Source organism: Triticum aestivum, chromosome 2B (genome assembly GCF_018294505.1).
Source record: "Triticum aestivum cultivar Chinese Spring chromosome 2B, IWGSC CS RefSeq v2.1, whole genome shotgun sequence".
Taxonomy (NCBI): domain Eukaryota; kingdom Viridiplantae; phylum Streptophyta; class Magnoliopsida; order Poales; family Poaceae; genus Triticum; species Triticum aestivum.
In genome coordinates, this window is record NC_057798.1 from 418723118 (window position 1) to 418743386 (window position 20269).

General features: G+C 47.4%; 1 protein-coding gene across 1 annotated transcript; it reads left to right on the plus strand.

Annotated features, from left to right (window-relative positions):
• Nucleotides 1-13672: 13672 nt before the first annotated feature.
• LOC123045250 (40S ribosomal protein S8) lies at nt 13673-16044 on the plus strand. The gene is made up of 5 exons (XM_044468233.1): nt 13673-13800; nt 13887-13959; nt 14673-15009; nt 15491-15675; nt 15799-16044. The coding sequence occupies exons 1-5, from the start codon at nt 13797-13799 to the stop codon at nt 15875-15877; spliced, it is 678 nt and encodes a 225-aa protein (XP_044324168.1). The 5' UTR covers nt 13673-13796; the 3' UTR covers nt 15878-16044.
• Nucleotides 16045-20269: the final 4225 nt, after the last annotated feature.

Sequence of the window (20269 nt, forward strand, 5' to 3'; positions counted from 1 at the left end):
GCCTGGTCTCCACACATGCCCCGGTTCTTACATAACCGCGAGGGTATTCGGACACACTCCGGACTATAGGGTCCCGAGGTTGAAGCGAAAGGGTTCGCTACGACAAACAATCTACAATCCGGCTAGAAGGCATTTTACATGTCATTTTTAATTACATAGTCAAATTGACTGATTGTATTCCTCTTCAATACCATCTAATGGGCTGTCTAGTTTACAGTCCCACTGGGAATACTTTGCGGCCAACTCTACTTGGCCGTACACTAAGCTCACAGGGATCTCCTTCCCATCGGGCCCCACAGGTCCGACCTCGGCCATGTGGTTTGGGTCAGCCTTCGTGTACCGCGTCTTCACCATGGCCCAGGCCTCCCTGGCGCCTTGACGGCGGGCCGATATCTTCCATAGTAGGAAGCACCGCCGTGCTCCCTGAAGCCTCTCTGCAATCTCTCCAAGGCCTTTGGGTAGGGAGATGGATGGCCACAAGGCCTGGGCGACGTCTCTCAGCACCTGTCGAACTCGTTCGTGCAGTTGCAGCAGCTCGGGAAGTAGGTCACCCGTTGAATCGGGCATTTCCTCTGCAGGACGACCCGTGAGCATACCTACAGACATATTTCTGTCAGTCGACTTCCTCGCCGAACTCTTCTTTTCGAAAAAGCTCGCTCAAGCACTTACTATAAATGCCGCGACGAAGCCGCCGATTCTCCTTAACGGAGTCAGACAGCTGGGCTCGAACATCCTTTAGTTCCTCACCCAGCTGGGTGTTGGCATCTTGGAGATTATTTTTCTCTTGCCTCACCCTTGTAAGCACATTCTTGCCGGCCTTTAACTGGCGCAGGAGATGTTGCTTGTCCGGATCTAGTCCGGCGCCATCTGCAATATTATTGTCAGACTTATACACATGTGGCACTTCATAAACTACTTATCTTTCGAAGTATATATTACCGGAGGGGGTCTCTGTGGCTCCCCGTGGGGCGGCTAGTGCGGCCTTAAGCTGGGCCTTGCACTCTTCAAGCTCCTGAGACAGTCGGGTATTCTTTTTCGTAAGATCCTGCATAACAAATGATCCTTAAATCTGGTCTCCTAACTATTTTAAGTCTCGGGGGCTACTGGCATATATAACTGTCAAATTTCCTCACCCGTATGTCCTTTACATACTGCTCTGTGGCTCTGGCTAGACCATCTTGAGCGGCACGGAGGTGCGCGTCTCCCGAAGTGAAGGCGTTCAATGCCTCTTGGGAGAAACATGCGTCATGAAGAACTATCCAATGGCGCCTGTGATTCATGGCACTCTCCACCTCGGAGTTGGTGGCGGACAATCTGTTGGCATCCTCTGTCGGAGGAGCATCCGGTGCACGCCTTGTGTTCACCTCCGCTTCCGGACCCAGCGTTGGAGCTTGGCTGGCGGAGGCTCGATTGGCCATCTCTCCGGACATAGTCCGACGAGCGCTCTTTTTCCTGAAAGGAGCACCAGCATTAATATACCTTCCCGGAATCAATCCTGGGAATATGGTGACATGCATTACCGTTGTGGCGGCGTTTTAGTCCGGACCGCACTTCTTTTCAGCCTGCTTGGCCGTGCTGCCTCTTGTTGGCTAGCTGCCGCGGGCTCGGCCTCACGCCTCGAAGGCACCCCCTGCGAAACACCATGGATATATGATGATCAAAAATAAGCAGGATGGGTAATTATCAAAGTACTGGGGCTTTGGTCTCAGTTACCTGTGAGGCTGGAAGTATTCCGGGGTAGTCGGCCGTAATGGCGACCAAGGCATTATCGATGCTTAGTTGATGAAATACCCCATCAATCAGCTCCACCGATATGTCCGGATCCTCTTGGGAGGCCGGATCGAGGAACCGTTCTGGATCCTCGGGTTGCGGAGGCGGGCTGCTTATATCTTTTACGGCCCGACGCAGTTCCTGCGTCGAACTCACAAAATGAAATATATAACCATGGGAGTACGAATCGGATGTGCGGAAAAGGGGATGTTCGCTTACCCAGCTTCGAGGAATGTTCATAGAAAATCCATTCAATGGACTGACGCGGAGAAAATCCTCCTCTTCCCCCTTGTACAGCACGGACAAAATCTTCACCAGTTCGGTGACCGATCCCGGCCCCTTACGGCCGTGACGGGTAGCATCGTCCTCCCTGTTGAAATCCCACATGGGGTGGCCCCTATATTGAAGTGGTTGCACCCTCCGCATAATGCGTGTGGCCACGACACTGATTATGGTCAGTCCGGAATGAGCTAGCAACCTTATTCGGCTCATCAGGTAAAGGACGTCCCTGTCGCTGTTCCTCTGGGGGCTCCGTGGACGCCAACTTAGGCGTTTCTTCAAGGGAGCATTACTAAACTCCGGGAGGTCGGTCCGAACGGGATCCGGTAGCGGGGCGTCTTCTATATAAAACCATTCCGAAGGCCAATCTTCGGACGCCTTTTTCGGGGTTCCGGATAGATATCCGGTCCCGGTGATGCGCCATAGCTCGGCTCCGCCCACTTGATATATTGACCCCTCATGAGAACAGGGTACGAGGCAGAATAATCTCTTCCACAGTGCAAAATGAGCCTCAACACCCAGAAACAGTTTGCAAAGGGCTACGAAGCCCGCGATGTGCAGAATGGAGGCAGGCGTAAGGTGATGCAGTTGGAGGCCATAGAACTCCAGGAGCCCCCGGAGAAACAGATGTATTGGAAATCCGAGTCCTCTTATCAGATAAGAGACAAAGCATACCCGCTCTCCTTTGGAAGGATCGGGGACGCTCACCGCTTGCTTTCCACCCTTGTAGGTGGCGAGTCCGGCTCGAACCGGAACCACGAAGGCCGGGGGAAGAAATCCCTTGGTTTGGAGCGTCACTAGCTTGCTATGCGGGACTGAGCATCTCTCCCAATCCCTAGGCTTGGGGCTGGGAGTGCGAGAAGAGGAGCCGCATCGACTGTCCATGGTAGAATGGATTTTTTGTCAGAGGCGCTCTGATGAAAGCTTGCGAAGGGGGATGGTGTGATTCGGATCTGGATCCTCGTCTCTTTTTATAGGCTGCTCATTTGCGCAGCTAGGGGGGAAAGTGTAAAAATACCCTGGCTTTTCGCCTTCATTCGACACGTGGAAGATGGCCATTATTGGGCGTGGAAGCCAAGGAGCGCAGCATTTATCAGAAGCCGGACACTATTCGACAAGTATATGGAATTTGGAGAAGAACCCGCCTCGCAATGCCGAAGACAATCTACGCGCCGGACTCATCGTCATTGAAGCCTGGTTCGGGGGCTACTGAGGGAGTCCTGGATTAGGGGGTGTCCGGATAGCCGAACTATCACCGTTGGCCGGACTCCTAGACTATGAAGATACAAGATTGAAGACTTCGTCCCGTGTCCGGATGGGACTTTCCTTGCCGTGGAAGACAAGCTTGGCGATACGGATATGTAGATCTCCTACCATTGTAACCGACTATTTGTAACCCTAACCCTCTCCGGTGTCTATATAAACCGGAGGGTTTTAGTCCATAGGACGAACAAAAATCATACCATAGGCTAGCTTCTAGGGTTTAGCCTCTCTAATCTCGTGGTAGATCTACTCTTGTACTACCCATATCATCAATATTAATCAAGCAGGAGTAGGGTTTTACCTCCATCGAGAGGGCCCGAACCTGGGTAAAAAACTCGTGTCCCTTGTCTCCTATTACCATCCGCCTAGACGCACAGTTCAGGACCCCCTACCCGAGATCTGCCAGTTTTGACACCGACAGGCACCAACTTGATACAGAAATTCCAAGCAAAATACAAAATGTGCAGTACAAGACCATTCTGGCCTATGAGTACATCAAATGGTTTCTAGTGGCCGATGGCGGAAGCGGTTTGTGGTCTTTCAGCGTCTATGGGACCCCATTTCCCATAGGAACAGCTGACCTGGATAACTCCTATCTTCGCGAGGCTGCTATCACCATTGCTTAGGCTCCAGGGCTGTCATCGCAACGCTCCTCTCCAAGCAAGAAATCTGGCCAAGACAATAGCCAGGGACAAGCCAGTGAGTACTTTGAATGTACTCGCAAACATTATGAACACGGGTATAACATAACAAATGATAATTATGCACTGAAATATTCTATGATCATAACGTCAGTCATAAAGTAAAATCCATGGTGCACGTAAACAATTTATTCATATAAAACATGACTATGCAATCAGAGAGTAGAAATAGAATGCACCGATCGGGTGTCTGAAGCGACACCTCGAAAGGACAATAACATAAAGCATGCCTCAATCGGGCGTCTGAGCGACACCACATAAACGGCTTATAACGTAAATAAATAACAAGCATGCCACAGTCGGGCGTCTCAGCGACACCACATAAAGGGATTATAAAGTAAATAAATAACAAGCATGCCACAGTCGGGCGCCTGAGCGACACCGCATAAAGGGCTTATAAGAGAATAATCACAAGAATATCCAGGAGGTAATACCGTCCCAGGGATACTAAATAATTCAATTAATATAAAGGGTTAGTCAATAATAATAATAATCATAACCATCATAAGTCACAAGTCAAGGTCCATGTTTTGGTTTAGCAGTTTCTCCTTCGAAGACCGACACTAAGACCGACACTTGACCCATCCCAGACTGTAGTCCTTACCCATGGACACGGCTATTCGAATAGATATAACCTCTACCGAGGGTGTACTCTTTACCCACGAGTAACGGATTCCTTTAGTCCATCGCGACTAATTCCATTTACGGTCTTTTAATTGAAAACACAACTGACTCGCACACACCAGCTTAACTTACCGGTGTCTGGAATCACCCACGACACCTGTCAAGCAAAACTTTAAGTGGGGAGGCTACAACCTCGATTAGCATGGGATCAATTTTATACCGCGTGCTACTAAGGGGTGCCCCCCTCTCGGTCCCAATCGGAAACACACATGCCCCCGGACCAGGTGGCCTGCCTACCGGATGCAGCCGGTATCTTCCACCATGGCCTCTCTGTACGGTGTGTGCCAAGAAAGGGGTTAACAATTTACTGAACTGTACCCTACCTGCGGCAGGGACAAGTGGTAGTACGAAACAAGTATGGGGGGTTACTGGAACAAGACTCGATCTATGGTGGACTCAGGAGGTTTAAATATTCCCTGCATGATTAGCATAACAAATGTGTTTCAACCAACAAATAGAATCACCACTCATCATACCTCACTATGCCATACCGGACACAACCGTCTCGACGAATACCGGAGACAAACTCGTGTCTACCCAAGACAGAGGCTTTCCCGGATTCCTTCCGATAGGCATGAAAGGCATACGAGAGTGATTACTATCACAACATATCAAATTCCAATAGCACGGGAATCATCAATATGCACTTATGAGTAGGTTCATATCATCACATAATATAATGGAAACTCCGAGACGAGAGGTGTTGTAATCGTATCAAACAACACAGGACAGTATTATGCCAGGGTTCAGAATGCTTGGCTTCAAGTTGTGGAGAGGCAGGGTGCATTCCAAAACTTTTGAAAGTTTTCTTCTCTCTCCAAAAATCCTATTTTCAAAAAATATTCAAATTAACACCAACTTTAAAAATAGTACAAAAATTTTTCCTAATAATTTTTGAAATAAATCTTAAAATAAACTAGGTGAAATTTGAGAGAGGTTGGAAAAAGAATCAACTCATTTGGAGTTATATTTAAAAAGTTATAGCGAGTCAAAGTTTAGTCAAATTTCTGTTTAAAAAAATAATAAAAGAAACAGAAAAAGAAAAACGGTTCAGGGCGGAAAGCGTACTCTGGGCTTTACGTTTCCACTAATGCCAGTGTGGACCGGCTCGGGATCACTGACAGTGGGTCCCTTGGGCCCACTAGTCAGGTTTGACCGGTCGCCCCCGCCTCCTTCCTCCTCTGGCCGAACAGATGCGAGGCTTCGGCGATCGACGCCGGCGATTAGCGGCTCCTCGCGGGGTTCTGAGGGCTGGGATGGATCCGCCAGTCCAGGGCGGTCCTCCCGGTGGTCGACAGGCTGGTGGGGACGAAGGGAGTCACCGGCGGCGAGCTCCGCGGCGGACGACAGCTTTGGGAGAATTCGGGCTTCGCGCTACGGTGGCTCTCCGTCGAAGCTGATGGTTTGGGCGGCTCCGCAAGATCAAGTGGAGTCGGGTGGTGGTGCTGGATGGATGGGGGAGGGCCTGCTCGCGACGAACTGAGCCGGAGAGTGGCGGCGGCCGAACTGGCCAGAAGCGAGGAAGAAGGCTTCCCGCCATCGCTTGCTGGCCGTGGGGCGCACTAGTGGGATGGTACGAGGTTGCCTGAGTGTCCGGATGGGCTCGAGGCTCCTTTTATAGCGCGACTAGGTCGGTTCTGACGGCGGTCGTGGATAGGATTGTCGGCGAACCGCCATTCTGTAGCTGCAGGGCGACATGGCGGCGACGGGCGCTAGCAGACAGCTTGTGGATGAGCTCGAGCTACTCCAGAGGGCAGCTGGCGCGTGCATATGGCTTGGGCGGCGCCGTCCATGGCAGGGGTTGTCGGAGCGGCGGTGGCGGCTTGCGGTGGTGGCGCTGTAGGGCGCCAGGAGGGGGCCAGGGCGGCTCTACAGCGAGGGAGGAGTCGGGGCATGCTGGCTGTGAGTGCGAAAGGATCAGAACGAGCGCGGGGAGGCGGCAGTGGGACCCGGCGACTCGGTGCGCGCGTGCAAAACGTGCGCTCTGGGCGCGCCCAGAGCACGCACGCTAGGTGCTCGGCAAAATGCCAAGGCATGCCAGGAGGCTTGGGTGGGGCTGGGGGTTAACAGGTCTAAGCTAGGGTTAGTAAGGAGATTTGCGGACATGGTGGTTTGGTCAGGGGATCAAGTCCACAATACAAACTAAAAACCAAGCCAAAACTGGCCATGCACACAAGGTGCTTGACAAAATGCCAAGGGCATCTAGGCAACTCTTGGGGTGGCCAAAAACTTCAGATCCTAGTCTCTTTGGATGATGAAGAGGTTGGCAAGGTTAGTTTGGCAAAACTAGAAACTAGTTAGTGCAAGTTTTTGAGAAAACCAAATCTGGACAGAAAATAAAGGCTATCATTGCATGGACCAAACATACTCCAATGGGTCCATTCTCCTGGACTTAAGGGTTTTGTAGGGTGGTCTATAAGCAGGAAAAAGAATCATGGGCAATAGAGAAAAATAAAATGGGGTTGCAGTAGAAAGTGCCAAACTGGACCAGAGAGCAGAAGAGGATGATTTGCACAAATTTTTCAAAGAACATTAGTGGGTTTTTGCACAAAGATGAATAATATACTCCTACTAACATCTCCTAATTTTGGTGGAAGTTTTAAAGAAATATTTAAATAGGTTGTAGTGCAAAAGTGCAACTGGACCAGATTTGAAAACTTGGGGTAAAGCTCAAAATCTCCAAATGACTAAAGGATATTTTTGCATAAAAGTGATTTAGGGACATCATATGTCATCCCCAATTTTTTGTGGGATTTTTAAATAAATTTATCAAAGGGTTGTAGTGCAAAAGAGGCTCTAAAGCTTATGAAAAATCATTTTTAAAGAGGCTCTAAAGCTTATGAAAAATAATTATATAAATAATCCTACTGATAAAAGAAATGTTTCTTGAGAGGGTATATAAGTCCAACAACATTTGAAAAGTTTTTACTTGGGGTGAAAACTCCACAATATTAAAGAAAAGAGGGGTTCTGAAATCAAAAGAAAATCCAGAAAATAAAAATTTAATTTCCTGGAAAAAATTTAATAAACAAACCAGGGTTAAATTTTTGGGGTGTTACAGGATTCCTGTTGTAGGGTGTTGCAATACGTTCATGATTCACTTATAGTGGGTTGCTTGAGTGACAGAAGCATAAACCCGAGTAAGGGGGTTGTGGCGTATGGGATAAAGGGGACTTGATGCTTTAATGTTATGGTTGGGTTTTACCTTAATGATCTTTAGTAGTTGCGGATGCTTGCTAGAGTTCCAATCATAAGTGCATATGATCCAAGAAGAGAAAGTATGTTAGCTTATGCCTCTCCCTCATATGAAATTGCAATGACGACTACCGGTCTTGTTAACAATTGCCTAGGATAATTCCGCACACCGATCCATCATTATTCCACACTCGCTATTTATAATATTTAGTACCCACTTTATGATAACAGCACCTACTTTTATATTTTAGCTCTCCGATATCATGCAAAGTTATCCTCTTCATACCCACAACGTAGTTTTATTTCTCGTATCTAGTTGGAAGCAAATGTTCGGTGTACGTAGAGTCGTATCAGTGGCAGATATGACTTGAGAGAATATTGATCTTACCTTTAGCTCCTTATGGGTTCGACACTCCATACTTATCACTTCCACCTTTGGAAATTGCTACGATGATTCCTTGCACTTGGGGATTATCAAGGTCTCCTCCATCTCTTCGGTCCACCCCGCGCTAAAGCTGTCCTAGGGCAGCAGGCGGGGGTGGCAGGATGACCTCGAACCCAGGCGCCGAGGCGCGCTGGCCCGAGTGGTCTCCATCTGCGATGGCGGAGCTGAGGTAGACATCGACTGGGTCGATGACTGGCCCAACCCTTCTCCGACAACCTCAAGGAGCTTCTCCCTAGGTCTCGTCGGGCCGAGGCGTCGACCTCAGCCATAGCAGTTAACTCTTCGACCCCCGCCGTGTTGGCTTGGGGGGGGGGCAAAGTGGACGTCGCCTCCTCCATCTTGTCATGAGCTGGGGCAGGAGCGATAGGCTCCGGAGTCTCTCCGGTAGACGGCAACCCACTCGAGGAACCGCTAGGGAGCATCCTTGGCGGACTGCGTAAAACAGACGCTTCATGAGTTCATCATTACTAAAATGACTTATCAAAGTATGTAATGTAAAGACAAACGGCTTACCCTCGGGGTGCCGGTTTCTTCCTCCCCATAGCGAGGAGGTCTTCTTTTGAGTCGTCGAAGAGCTCGACTCTCTCCGACGACTTGCCAGCCCCTCGGCCTCTTCGATCCCTTGGGTTGCATGCTGGCTTCGGCGTCCTCTAACACCACCCTCTTTGCTTTCGGAGGAGGGTTATCTTCCTCCTCATCCTCCTCCACATCGAAGAAGGCATGGGTCTCCCCAGAATGGGTGACCGAGGTCTCCCGGGTCCGGACACCCACTTTGCCCTCCAAGGACTTCGTCCCTTTTGGGGCCACCACATGCGACTCCTTGACTAGGAGCGCCCTGAGCAGTGGGGTTCTTTGCTCCTCTGGTAGTGGGGTCAGTCAGTGCACTTTTTGCACCCAGACCAACCACTTATGCAAACATCAGGCATAATGATTGTTAAACTCTACCCCTCAATATGGAAGACAGAAATGTATACACGTGTGTTAGAGCACTTACCAGGAGGCTTCGTAGCCGTCCTCGAAGCCGAGGTCTCCCACTCCCCGGGAATCTTGTCCTTGGCCAGATTCAGTAGCCGCATCCACATGGCGGCCAGGGTGGAGCGGAAGAAGGTGGTGAGGGGGCCACATCCTCGGGCCTTTGCACCCACATCATCGTAATCTGAAGTTGGATTGGAAGGATACATCGGTTGAGCATGATGTTGATGACATCAATGAGCTGGAGGTTCTTCCTGGTGGACCACCATTTGATCCTCTTGACCATGGCCTCCACTTCCTCTGGCTTCCCCCAGGCGACGCCCTTCTCCTTCCAGGACCTGAGCTTCTTCGGAGGCCCGTCCGAGAAGGTTGACACCTCGGCCTGGCCGGGGGCGAGCGGTTCGGTTATGTAGAACCACTCCTGCTGCCACTCCTTCACCGTTTCAATGAAGGTGCCATTGAACCATTCGCCCCCCTGGTTCTTGATGACCATGGCCCCTCTACACTCCGCAAGGTCGGAGCTGCTGGACTTCGGCTTTATCCCGAAGATCTTCAGTTATAGGTCGAAGTGCAGCTCACAACGGAGGAAGGCCTCACAGACCATGATAAATGAGGCGAGGTGGAGGATGGAGTTTGGGGCCGTATGGTGGAACTCGACCCCATAGTAAAACATAAACCCACGCATGAATGAGTGCAGCGGGAACCCCAGGCCTCAGATGAGGCGGGGGACGAACACCACCCGCTCCCCTGCGTTAGGAGCGTGCACTAGCTAACCCGTGTCTGGAGCACGAGCGGCGATGTTGGCGGAAAGGTATCCCGCGCTGCGCATCTCTAGGATGGTGCCATCCATAACGGCGGAACCATCCCAGTGCCCCTTAAGGGTGTCAGCCATGACTGGGTGTAGGAGCTTGGATTCGCTGGAAGGGAAAAGGGTGTGAGATCGGATCTGGGCGCTGGAGCTAGACGAAGCAATAGAGGGGAGAATGGGAGCGTGGTCGATTACTCTATCCTTTATTTTGCTCTTATAGGTTGGTGAAAGGCCAAGAGTCCCCCTTACTATGCTGATGAAAATGCCACTCCCACGAAAGATGTCGTTAAGCATATGGGGGGAAACAAAATCTTGATGATATCCCTAAGAAAGCGGGCACAATCTCCACCTCGATGGAATGTGCTAGTAAAAAGCCGCCTCGAGCCATGATTTAAGGGAAGCAATAACCGCCTGGCCTGTCGTGGGGTGAGTCACTTCGTTAAAGTTGTCGAACTAGGTGAGACTGTTCATACCTATACGGTTAGCCTTCGAGGCTAAGTTATCCGATCTCTTTGGGCAGGTTATGAGCTCGGCTGGGCCTCGGTTGGCATCTCTCCTTTAAAGGAGTAGTTTGAGAATTATAAAGGGGAACTTGTCTGTCGAGCCAAGGACTCCGGATTCGAGGTGGCTCTCGTTATGAGGGTCGTCCTCGGCATAGAAGACCACTTCGGGGGCTACTGACGGTGTCCTGGATTAGGGGGTGCTAACCTAGTCGGGCCCATGCTCCTTGGGTTGGGTCGATGGGCCCTCAACCGTGATCAAGGTGGAGTCCGGAGGCCGTGTGTGGGAGGCGTGATCAAGACTACCTCCACCGAAGACTTGTCGTATACTCCAAGATCTCTCCTGCCCCCCTACTCCTAGATACCGACCTTGTAATCCTAGATACCCGACAACGTGTATATAAGCCATGGGGTTTAGCCTGTAGAGGGGACATTAACGCAATATCATTCATCTAGGCCTAGAGTTAGACCGCATATTACGATCTTGAGGTAGATCAACTCTGTACTTGATACATATCCGATAATATAAACAAGAGCAGATGTAGGGTTTTACCTCCATCTAGAGGGCTCCAACCTAGGTAAAACACCGCCTCTCTGTTCCTATTACCATTCATCCGAGATCCACAGCCCGGGACCCCCTACCCCGGGGTCTGCCGGTTTTGACACCGACACTAGCAGTCCCCCGCACAGTTTTCCTCCTGCACACGCAGATACCGTTAGAGGTGGTGCACTTGCATCGCTACGGTGAACCTATACATGGGATCCGACGATCGGCTGTTCGAGAAGATCGGACGGGGAAGAGACACCTCGCGGACGCGCAACCCCAACTCTTCTTCCGCTGCGCGGCACTGCGCGTCTAGTGGTAACAATCCGTGATGCATCTCCCATAGCATGGTTCTGGATGTTCTGCAGGTAGGAAATTTTAATTTGAAGTCGACACACCCTACCATAGATCCCAACACCCCCTACCCAGGATCAGCCGGATTTAGCTCCGACAATCCTGGCACATGGTCTCACGACATCCTTTATGATGGCCGTTTTGCGGATCAAAAGAGAGCCAATATAATTTCAGTGACGTGGGCCATTTGGAACTCCAAAAACAATTGGACACATGAGGAGAAGCACCTTGATCCGGGCTACTTTGTGAAGCGTGTTAAGGAACATCTTTCTATCATCGATATTCTGACATCACTAATTGTTTTGCCAGGGTATGGATGGTGGCCGCTGGGGATTGAGTGGATTAATATTGATATTGATGTTGCTATTGATTCCGAGTCATCTTCATGAAGCTCAGGGGATTCACACATGTCGAAGTGGAGACCAATTGTGTGGAGGTAGATAACGTGTGGAACACTCACCGCGATCCTCATTTGGTCGTGGCACATATTCTTTCAGAATTTGGAGAACTTGTTTTAGCTTTTTTCTTCTTCTTATGTAATTCAACTTGTAAACAGACCGGCCAATCTTCTGGTTCATCTTTGCACCAAGCGAGCCTATGCGTTGATGATCACCAAAAGTTGGCTTGACTCATAACCACCTTTCCTGATCAGCAACTTACAAGCTAACTGTCCCAGGAACTCATTGTGTTGAACAAAGCTCTCAAATTCCCAAAAGCAAATGCATAATTAATATTTTTAAAATTGTTGTATATTCTTGATGTCTACTTGTTTATTACACCTTGTACATTTTATACATCACAAACATTTTTATACACGTTTAACTTTTTGTAAATACATTTTTTTTTCATATCTATGTTTTGATCTCTATTTTTCATACACGTTATATATCTTTACATATACATTGGGAATATTTTTTATATGTTTAACATTTTTTAAATGTCTGATTAACATTTTTACAAACACATGTTTTTGAACATTGTTGTTCGAACATGTGTTAATTTTTTAAACATGTCCTGAGACATTTTTTGAAATGCTATCAACATTTTCTAAAAGTTGCACCAACATATTTTTAATGCTGCACACACAATTGTTTTTCAAAATTAAGTATTTTTTTCGAAATATATGAAAATTAAAAGAAAATTGTTTTTCAACATATTTTCGAAATTGTTTTGAAATATAAAAAATTAAAAGAAAATTGCAAAACAAAATAAAAAACGAAATCCAGGAACGCACTAAGGGCTTCTTTGGATCACAGGATTAGAAAACAAAGGAATTCAAAAAACACAGGAATTTGACGGGATTGTAGGTGCAAAACAGAGGATTACAAAATAGAGGAAAACTACAAGAATGGTCATTTGGATGGAACACAGGAAAAACACAGGAAAAGTGCCTCGATCCTACGCGAATCAGTGTAAAAAAGAGGTTAGGGCCTCTTTGGATTGAAGGATTTTCATAGGAATATTGGAGGATTCCAATCCATTGGATTTTTTCCTAAAGAAGCCCTTTGGATCAAAGGAACCACACCTCCAAAATTCCTATGGATGCATTCCTACACCTCAATCCTATAGGAATTTCAACATCCACTATAACCTCTTTTTTACACTGATTCGCGTAGGATCGAGGCACTTTTCCTGTGTTTTTCCTGTGTTCCATCCAAATGACCATTCTTATAGTTTTCCTCTATTTTGTAATCCTCTGTTTTGCACCTACAATCCCGTCAAATTCCTGTGTTTTTTGAATTCCTTTGTTTTCTAATCCTGTGATCCAAAGAAGCCCTTATAGTGGATGTTGAAATTCCTATACGATTGAGGTGTAGGAATGCATCCATAGGAATTTTGGAGCTGTGCTTCCTTTGATCCAAAGGGCTTCTTTAGGAAAAAATCCAATGGATTGGAATCCTCCAATATTCCTATGAAAATCCTTCAATCCAAAGAGGCCCTAAGGAAGCGAGCGGACGCTTCTGGCGCTGACTAGGAGGTCTCAATGAAAAATGTACCTTTTTTTTTGACATGGGCTAACTATGTAGCGTCCTATGTACTTTTTTTTTAGAAGTTGCGTCCTGTCTGCTCATTTGGGCTTGGTGACGAAGGCCGACTAGACCGCGCGCTTTTGGACCATTCGCGGCCCACCTGTGAGTAAACCCTAAGCCCGGATGCCTCCCTATTTAATCGCGCCCCCCCTTAGGGTTCCCCTCCTTCCTCCTTGCGAGACCAAACCACAGCTGCGGCGGCGCGCGCATAGGAGGCGAAGCAGCAGCGGAGCCAAGCCACCGACGCCACCATGGGTAAGCTCCGCCGATCTACTATTCGTTGTTCCCTCGGAGGCTGCCTGGTTTGCACGATGCTTATCGCCGCGATGGTGTCTGTGCAGGTATCTCGCGTGACTCCATGCACAAGCGCCGGGCCACCGGTGGGAAGCAGAAGGCGTGGAGGAAGAAGCGAAAGTAAGAGCGAATCCCCTCCCCCCTTCCCTTCTGGTTCGTGAAGATGTGTTGAGGTTCTACATAGGTTAGATCCGTGTTGACTTAGATCAGGCGTGGATAAATTGTCGTTGCTGCGCTGGATATCTGTGTTTATTCATTTATCCCATGCGTCTGTACTCTTTAGTATGATAGCTCGGTGACTAGCATTTTCTAGATCTCGTATGATAGCTGGGAGGTAACTAGCATGGTAATTACGCCAGTAGCGCGGGTATTCCGCTTTCTGGGGACTTGGTAACCTTCATTCGTTTACGCAAATCTATGGTTTTGGCTACATGCGAGCTTCTGATGTGTAAATGTTAATTTGCAGTAACTAACGGTGGCTCTATCAGTAACTTGAAGTTGTCAATATAACTTGGTCCGTCACTCATATTTTTGTAGTGAAGCTGCTGTTTCGATAGTTGTTTAGAAGTACCAAGTTTTGTGATACAGTATTCTTGCTAAGGAATGTCCAAAGCGCCCCTACTTGCAATATTCTTTGTTCAGACATGATGGTATCTCTACGTAGACGTGGTTTTTATTTTGTATTCTGGGAGTTATTCTTAGCCATTTTCTCATGTTCTGTTTCATTTTGGAATATGGAAATTTGATGTTTTGAACAAATGTACTGATCAACTGTTAGGCTGGTTGAGACCTTGCAATTTATGAATCTTACTTTGCCCTTGATCCTTTATCAGGTATGAGCTCGGCCGCCAGCCAGCCAACACTAAGCTTTCGAGCAACAAGACAGTGAGGAGGGTCCGTGTTCGCGGAGGTAACGTGAAGTGGAGGGCTCTCCGTCTGGACACTGGTAACTTCTCATGGGGTAGTGAGGCTGTGACCCGCAAGACCCGTCTCCTGGATGTGGTTTACAATTCGTCAAACAATGAGCTTGTGAGGACTCAGACCCTTGTCAAGAATGCCATTGTGCAAGTTGATGCTGCCCCTTTCAAGCAGTGGTACCTGACTCATTATGGAGTGGAAATCGGTAGGAAGAAGAAAGCTGCTGCAGCTGCCAAGAAGGATGCTGCTGAGGTATTGTTCTTGTTATCTGTATTTCAATTCTGTATCTTGAGGTTGGTAATTACTGGATTGCTTGTTTAGGATGGTCTACTTAGTTGAAGTGTTATTCAGTTTTGTAGTTGTAACACAAGTACTAATTCTTTTTTTATTTTCATTGCATGCATTTGTATCCTTTCATTCTGGACTGTTAGTTCAAACTTGTTTATCCAGTCTCCTTGCTCATTGTATTTCATTCATGAATTAATTCCTTAAATTGTTCTTTGTAACTCGTTGTATTTCATTCACCATTAAATTCCTTAAATTGCTCTTTGTAGATACCAACTTTTATGTTTTGAAGAACTATTGTTTTAATGGTTGCATTTTTCCAATAATGTTTCTTTGCTCCTAGTTTAAATAATGTTCCTTTTCCCTTCGATTGTATCCAATCCCTGGTCCAGTCTGATCCCTGCTCACTGCTTATGTTTTCTTGATTGTGTGATTTTCTTATGCACAGGGACAAGAGTCTGAGGTTGCTGCTGCTGCCACAGAGGAAGCAAAGAAGAGCAACAATGTCCAGAGGAAGCTTGAGAAGCGCCAGCAGGGACGTACACTGGACTCTCACATTGAGGAGCAGTTCAGCGGTGGAAGGCTGCTGGCCTGCATTTCGTCTCGCCCTGGACAGTGTGGCAGAGCTGATGGGTAAGGATCACAGTTCATCTGTTCACATCTCCCTTTGTATATTAAATTCTGGAAGAGCATAAAACGGTACTCTACAATTTCTTGTTAGCTATGGTGTTAATACTTTGTGTCCTGAAACTACAGGTACATCCTGGAGGGCAAGGAGCTGGAGTTCTACATGAGGAAGCTCCAGAAGAAGAAGGGCAAGGGTGCCACAGCTTAGGCTGAAGAGCTGCTGCATGTTACTTGTTGGATTTTCTTAGATGTTGCGTCCATGTCATGTTTGCAGACATACTGAACACCATTTTCTGTAAACTGTTCGAGTCCTAGGTTGAACTGAGAATGTTTTTCCTGTTTTGGTTGTGATCTAAAGCTATCCAGATTCTATTATGTGTTGTTCTACCTTGCAGTATTTTCATCTGTTCAGTGAAATTTTGTTCTCGCATCTCCATGTTGATTTGATGCAAGTTTTGCCTTCCATGATGTAGTTTGATATGTGTGGTTTTTGCAGTTGCAAATGAACTTCATCGTATCTGAATTCCTTAATTATGGAAGTATAGTATTTTCCCTTGCGCTTTTCTACGGGCCCAGCAGCTTCGGCAGCGGCCTCCTGTCCCGGTCCATCCGCAACTAACCCAGTCTGTGACTTCGGCCGTAATGAGATGGACCTTGATTCCGGCCAGGAGAAGATGCGGCTCCTCTTTGTTCTACTACCTTCATCCTTGGGTGAAGCCGGTTGGCTCACCAAACAAGATATATACTGTTAAATCATTGGTAACCATGTCTAATGGTCCGTAAATCTAAGCTATCGGCCAAGTGAGAGTTGGGGGCATATCTTTAGCTCGAGCAGCATCCGCTCCCGAAATGTGGTTTGTTCTTCTCCAAATAAGGTCATCCAAGGCAAGTGAGCTCTTCAAGAGTTGGGGGCATATCTTTAGCTCGAGAAGCATCCGCTCCCGAAATGTGATTTTGTGCTAGGCGGTTTTAATTATTGGAGGTATGAATCCGTCAAATGAGTCTTCTCCAAATAATAACACTATGATCTATCGCTGCTAGGTGTTCTATTTGGCCACATACCGTACTAACCCTATGTACTGGTGATATGTCCAGCACATCAGTTTAATGGAGTACATCTGTGTTCCTTGGATGGATGTCTTGCTTCAAGATGGATCTTCAAATATTTAGTAATTAACTTGAACCCAACTCCTTTAATACTGACTACGGGTCCCATCGAGTGGAAACCTTCTTCCCTACTCCAAATAGAATAGAAATCCAAATGAACCGCATTCGATTTTCAGATATTCCCCGTCAAGAAACGACTTGTCCGGGGTTTGGTGAGGCATGAACTCTTGGTGAAAGAGCCTCTCCATCTCATAATATTCCTCCCTGATTGCGGGCAAGGTGGAAGAGCTTTCTTTAATACTCCTTCCGTCTAGGTGTGTAAGTCACCTTAGAAGTGGCAGCGCAACCTAGGTCGCTTTAGATTGGGCAAAGAGGAGCAGCGAGACGAGGTAGGAACGAGGGAATCGAGGGTGAAGAGAACCCTCGTGAACGAGGCTGGGAGGGCATCAAAAAGAATTTAATGTTCCACGTCTTAAGATTTTGGGAAAATCTGAATTTCGTAAGGTGACTTACACACCTAGACGGAGGGAGTAGTATGAACTGATGGATTAGATAGCTAGAGCTCCTTAAAGAAAATTAAAATCCAATTCTATATTATATCCTAGTATAAAGCAAAGATGAGGAAGTTGTGCCTTTACTTGCTCGAACTAGAGGAAAAGGGGGAATACACAGCAGTAACAACTTTTCTTTCAATAGTAAGCAGGAAAAGAAGGGTAGAAGAAGCGATCTGCACATTTCCTTATTTCACAACGGAATAAGTGAAAGATGAGCAAAGCCCTCAAATAATTCTTATGCTTTCATAACCCTAAAAAGTGACATGCACGAAATATATAGTCCAGGAACATAAGGTCATCAGAGGCCTTTTCACCCAGCTCCTAGGCGGTTGAATTGTGTGATGGGGTGGAATGAATTGTCATGTAGTGCAATTTTTGCATTCCTCCTTTTCTTCTTTTTCTTGCTTCGCTTGAGTCTTGAGTTTCCTTCCTTGCTTCCCCAAAATAACCCTTCATGGGGCGAACGCTACTGACAGCCGGGCGCTCTCCATGCAAGCGAACCACCCGGGTAGAGCCCCCCCCCCCCCCCCCCCCGCGCGGCTGGTGCAACCGAACCAGCCCGGGTAGGAGGACACACAGGCAGATGACTTGGGCGAGGGAACAACTCTAACACAGGGGCCCCTTGCGAGAGCTGGCGCAGGCGAGCGACGCACCCACCTGGGGCATACGCACCGACATGCCATCTCGGTCGGCCCGTCGCGATTCTCATGGGCGCGACGGTCACCGAACCATGACGGTGGCCCGGGCGCGCCCGCGGTCCACCCATCATAGACTGAGGAGAAGGGGCGCCCGGGTCCGTGCTGTCCGAACGGATCGAATGATGCGGATAGCCCCCAAGAAGACCCCGCGGCACGCCGCCTCGAAACGGACGAGTCGGACGCTCGCTCGCCCGAGCCATCTGACTGCGTGCCGTCCCACCCACCCATGGTGTACACATCGACATGCGGGTCCGACTGGCCCATCGCGTGTGGGGCACCGCAAGAAAGGCCGCTTGCGGGCGCGCTGAAGCCGCCCAATGACGGTGGCCGCAGGAATGCCCCGCGGTCCACCCGTCATGAACCGCGGAGGCGGGTCGCCTAGGCGCACGCCGTCAGGGCTGATCGGATGGCACACAGAGCACCCGAGAGGCCCCCGCAGCAAGCCATCCGAAAATGGATGGCGCAGAAGGCTCTCTCACCATCGAAGCGCCTAGGAAGGCGGGTACTCCAACATCCTTTATAGGAGTAATATGTGCATTATGCAATGTCATCTTGTTTAGCCTGACATCATATATGTAAATTATGCAATGTGATCATATTAAATCAGGCATCATATATGTGAATTATGTCATGCCATCATTTTTTTCAATTACGTATTCTATTTGATGACAATGTTTGTACATTCAACTACTCTTCCCGTGAATCAGCCATTTGAGTGGGCGATAAAAAAAATCTAGAGTGAAAATAAGGTCTTTAGAGCAGACAGTGCAACCCGTCAAAGCAGATGTCCGGTCGGTTATGCATAGCTCATCAGAGAAGTATTCAGAGACAAATGATCAGTCATATCCCCCAAGGTGTATGCCCTAATTTGGGAGGAGTATACTACTCCTGTCTATATTGCTTAGTTTAGATATCATATATGTGAATGTCATCTGCTTAGTATATAAATCATATATGTGAATTATACCATACCATTCTGTTTACTTAGACAACATATATGAATTATGACATGTCAACCTGTTTAGTAAGACATCATATAATTATGTCACGTCGTCCTGTTTAGTTAGACATCACATATATGAATTATGTCATCCTATCATTTTTAGTTAGACATCATATACGTGAAATTATGTCATGCTATCCTGCTTAGTTAGAAAAACTATATGTAGAATATTTCATGCCCTCTTTTCCCCCACTACCTATTGCATTTGTCTATCATACGATTTTTATACATTCAATTACTTTTCTTGCTTATCAACAATTTGAATTGGAGGGGGTGATGACAATATCTAACAAAGTAAAAAACACGGTCTTTAGAATAGACAGTGCTACCTGTCGATGCAGATAGCACTCGGTTGTATTTTCCCAACAACCAGCCTCACGACACATAATCCACACTCTCGCATATAGTACCCCTACTCCGATGAACATAGGACCAGTTACACCCCATCCAACCCTAACCCCAGTAGATAGTAATGCAGTTCCAGTTGACAAAAAACCATCTCATAGAGCACCCAAACAAGAGCAGTTACTATGGAAACTCCAGTGCCCAAAGCACCATGGCCGCCACGGGAAACCCCAACTCTAATAGGCATTAGTAGCACACCTATTCTTGCGGACAAAGCACCATCAATCATCCATAGTTTAGCGAGCATGGCTTTCGATGTTGTTAAATCCTCTCTCGATATCTTCCCATCGTGCAAATATTATACGAAAAATGAAGAAAATCCAATTTCAGGTGTTCCTCCTGGAGTTATGTGTAAGTAACATTATTCATGGTAATTACTTTGTTTTTCCCATACTTTCTAGTTCCCAGTCGGTTATGACCCATCAGATGCTCCCATTTTTCTCTATAGATAATGGCTGATTTGGATACTCACGACGAGGTAACCTTTGCTAATTCCTATGCTATCTTCAAGAATGTTGTGTGCCAGTATTGGCACGGCCTGAAGAAACCATACCTCACTGGCAATGAAACTCATCAAGTTCTCTTACTTTCTCTGGAGAGGCATTTACGAGACGATGAATAGGAATGCCTTGTTCTGCAATGGTCCAGACCCAAGAATCAGGTAGGATCAATGAGATCAAACTGCACTTTGAACTACTATATATTTCTACATGTCTCTTTCTATACTTTGTTTATGTAGGACAAGTGCTTAAAGCATAGTAACAACTATTCTTGAGTAAGATTCCATAGCTATGCCGCATACTGCTTTGCTCTTTTATCATAGTATTTACTCA

Bases quoted from the DNA above. Each gene is read 5' to 3' on its own strand.
- LOC123045250 (XM_044468233.1), top strand. The intron at 13,960-14,672 runs GTAAGAGCGAAT...ATCCTTTATCAG, and splicing joins GCGTGGAGGAAGAAGCGAAA to GTATGAGCTCGGCCGCCAGC. The intron at 15,010-15,490 runs GTATTGTTCTTG...TCTTATGCACAG, and splicing joins CCAAGAAGGATGCTGCTGAG to GGACAAGAGTCTGAGGTTGC.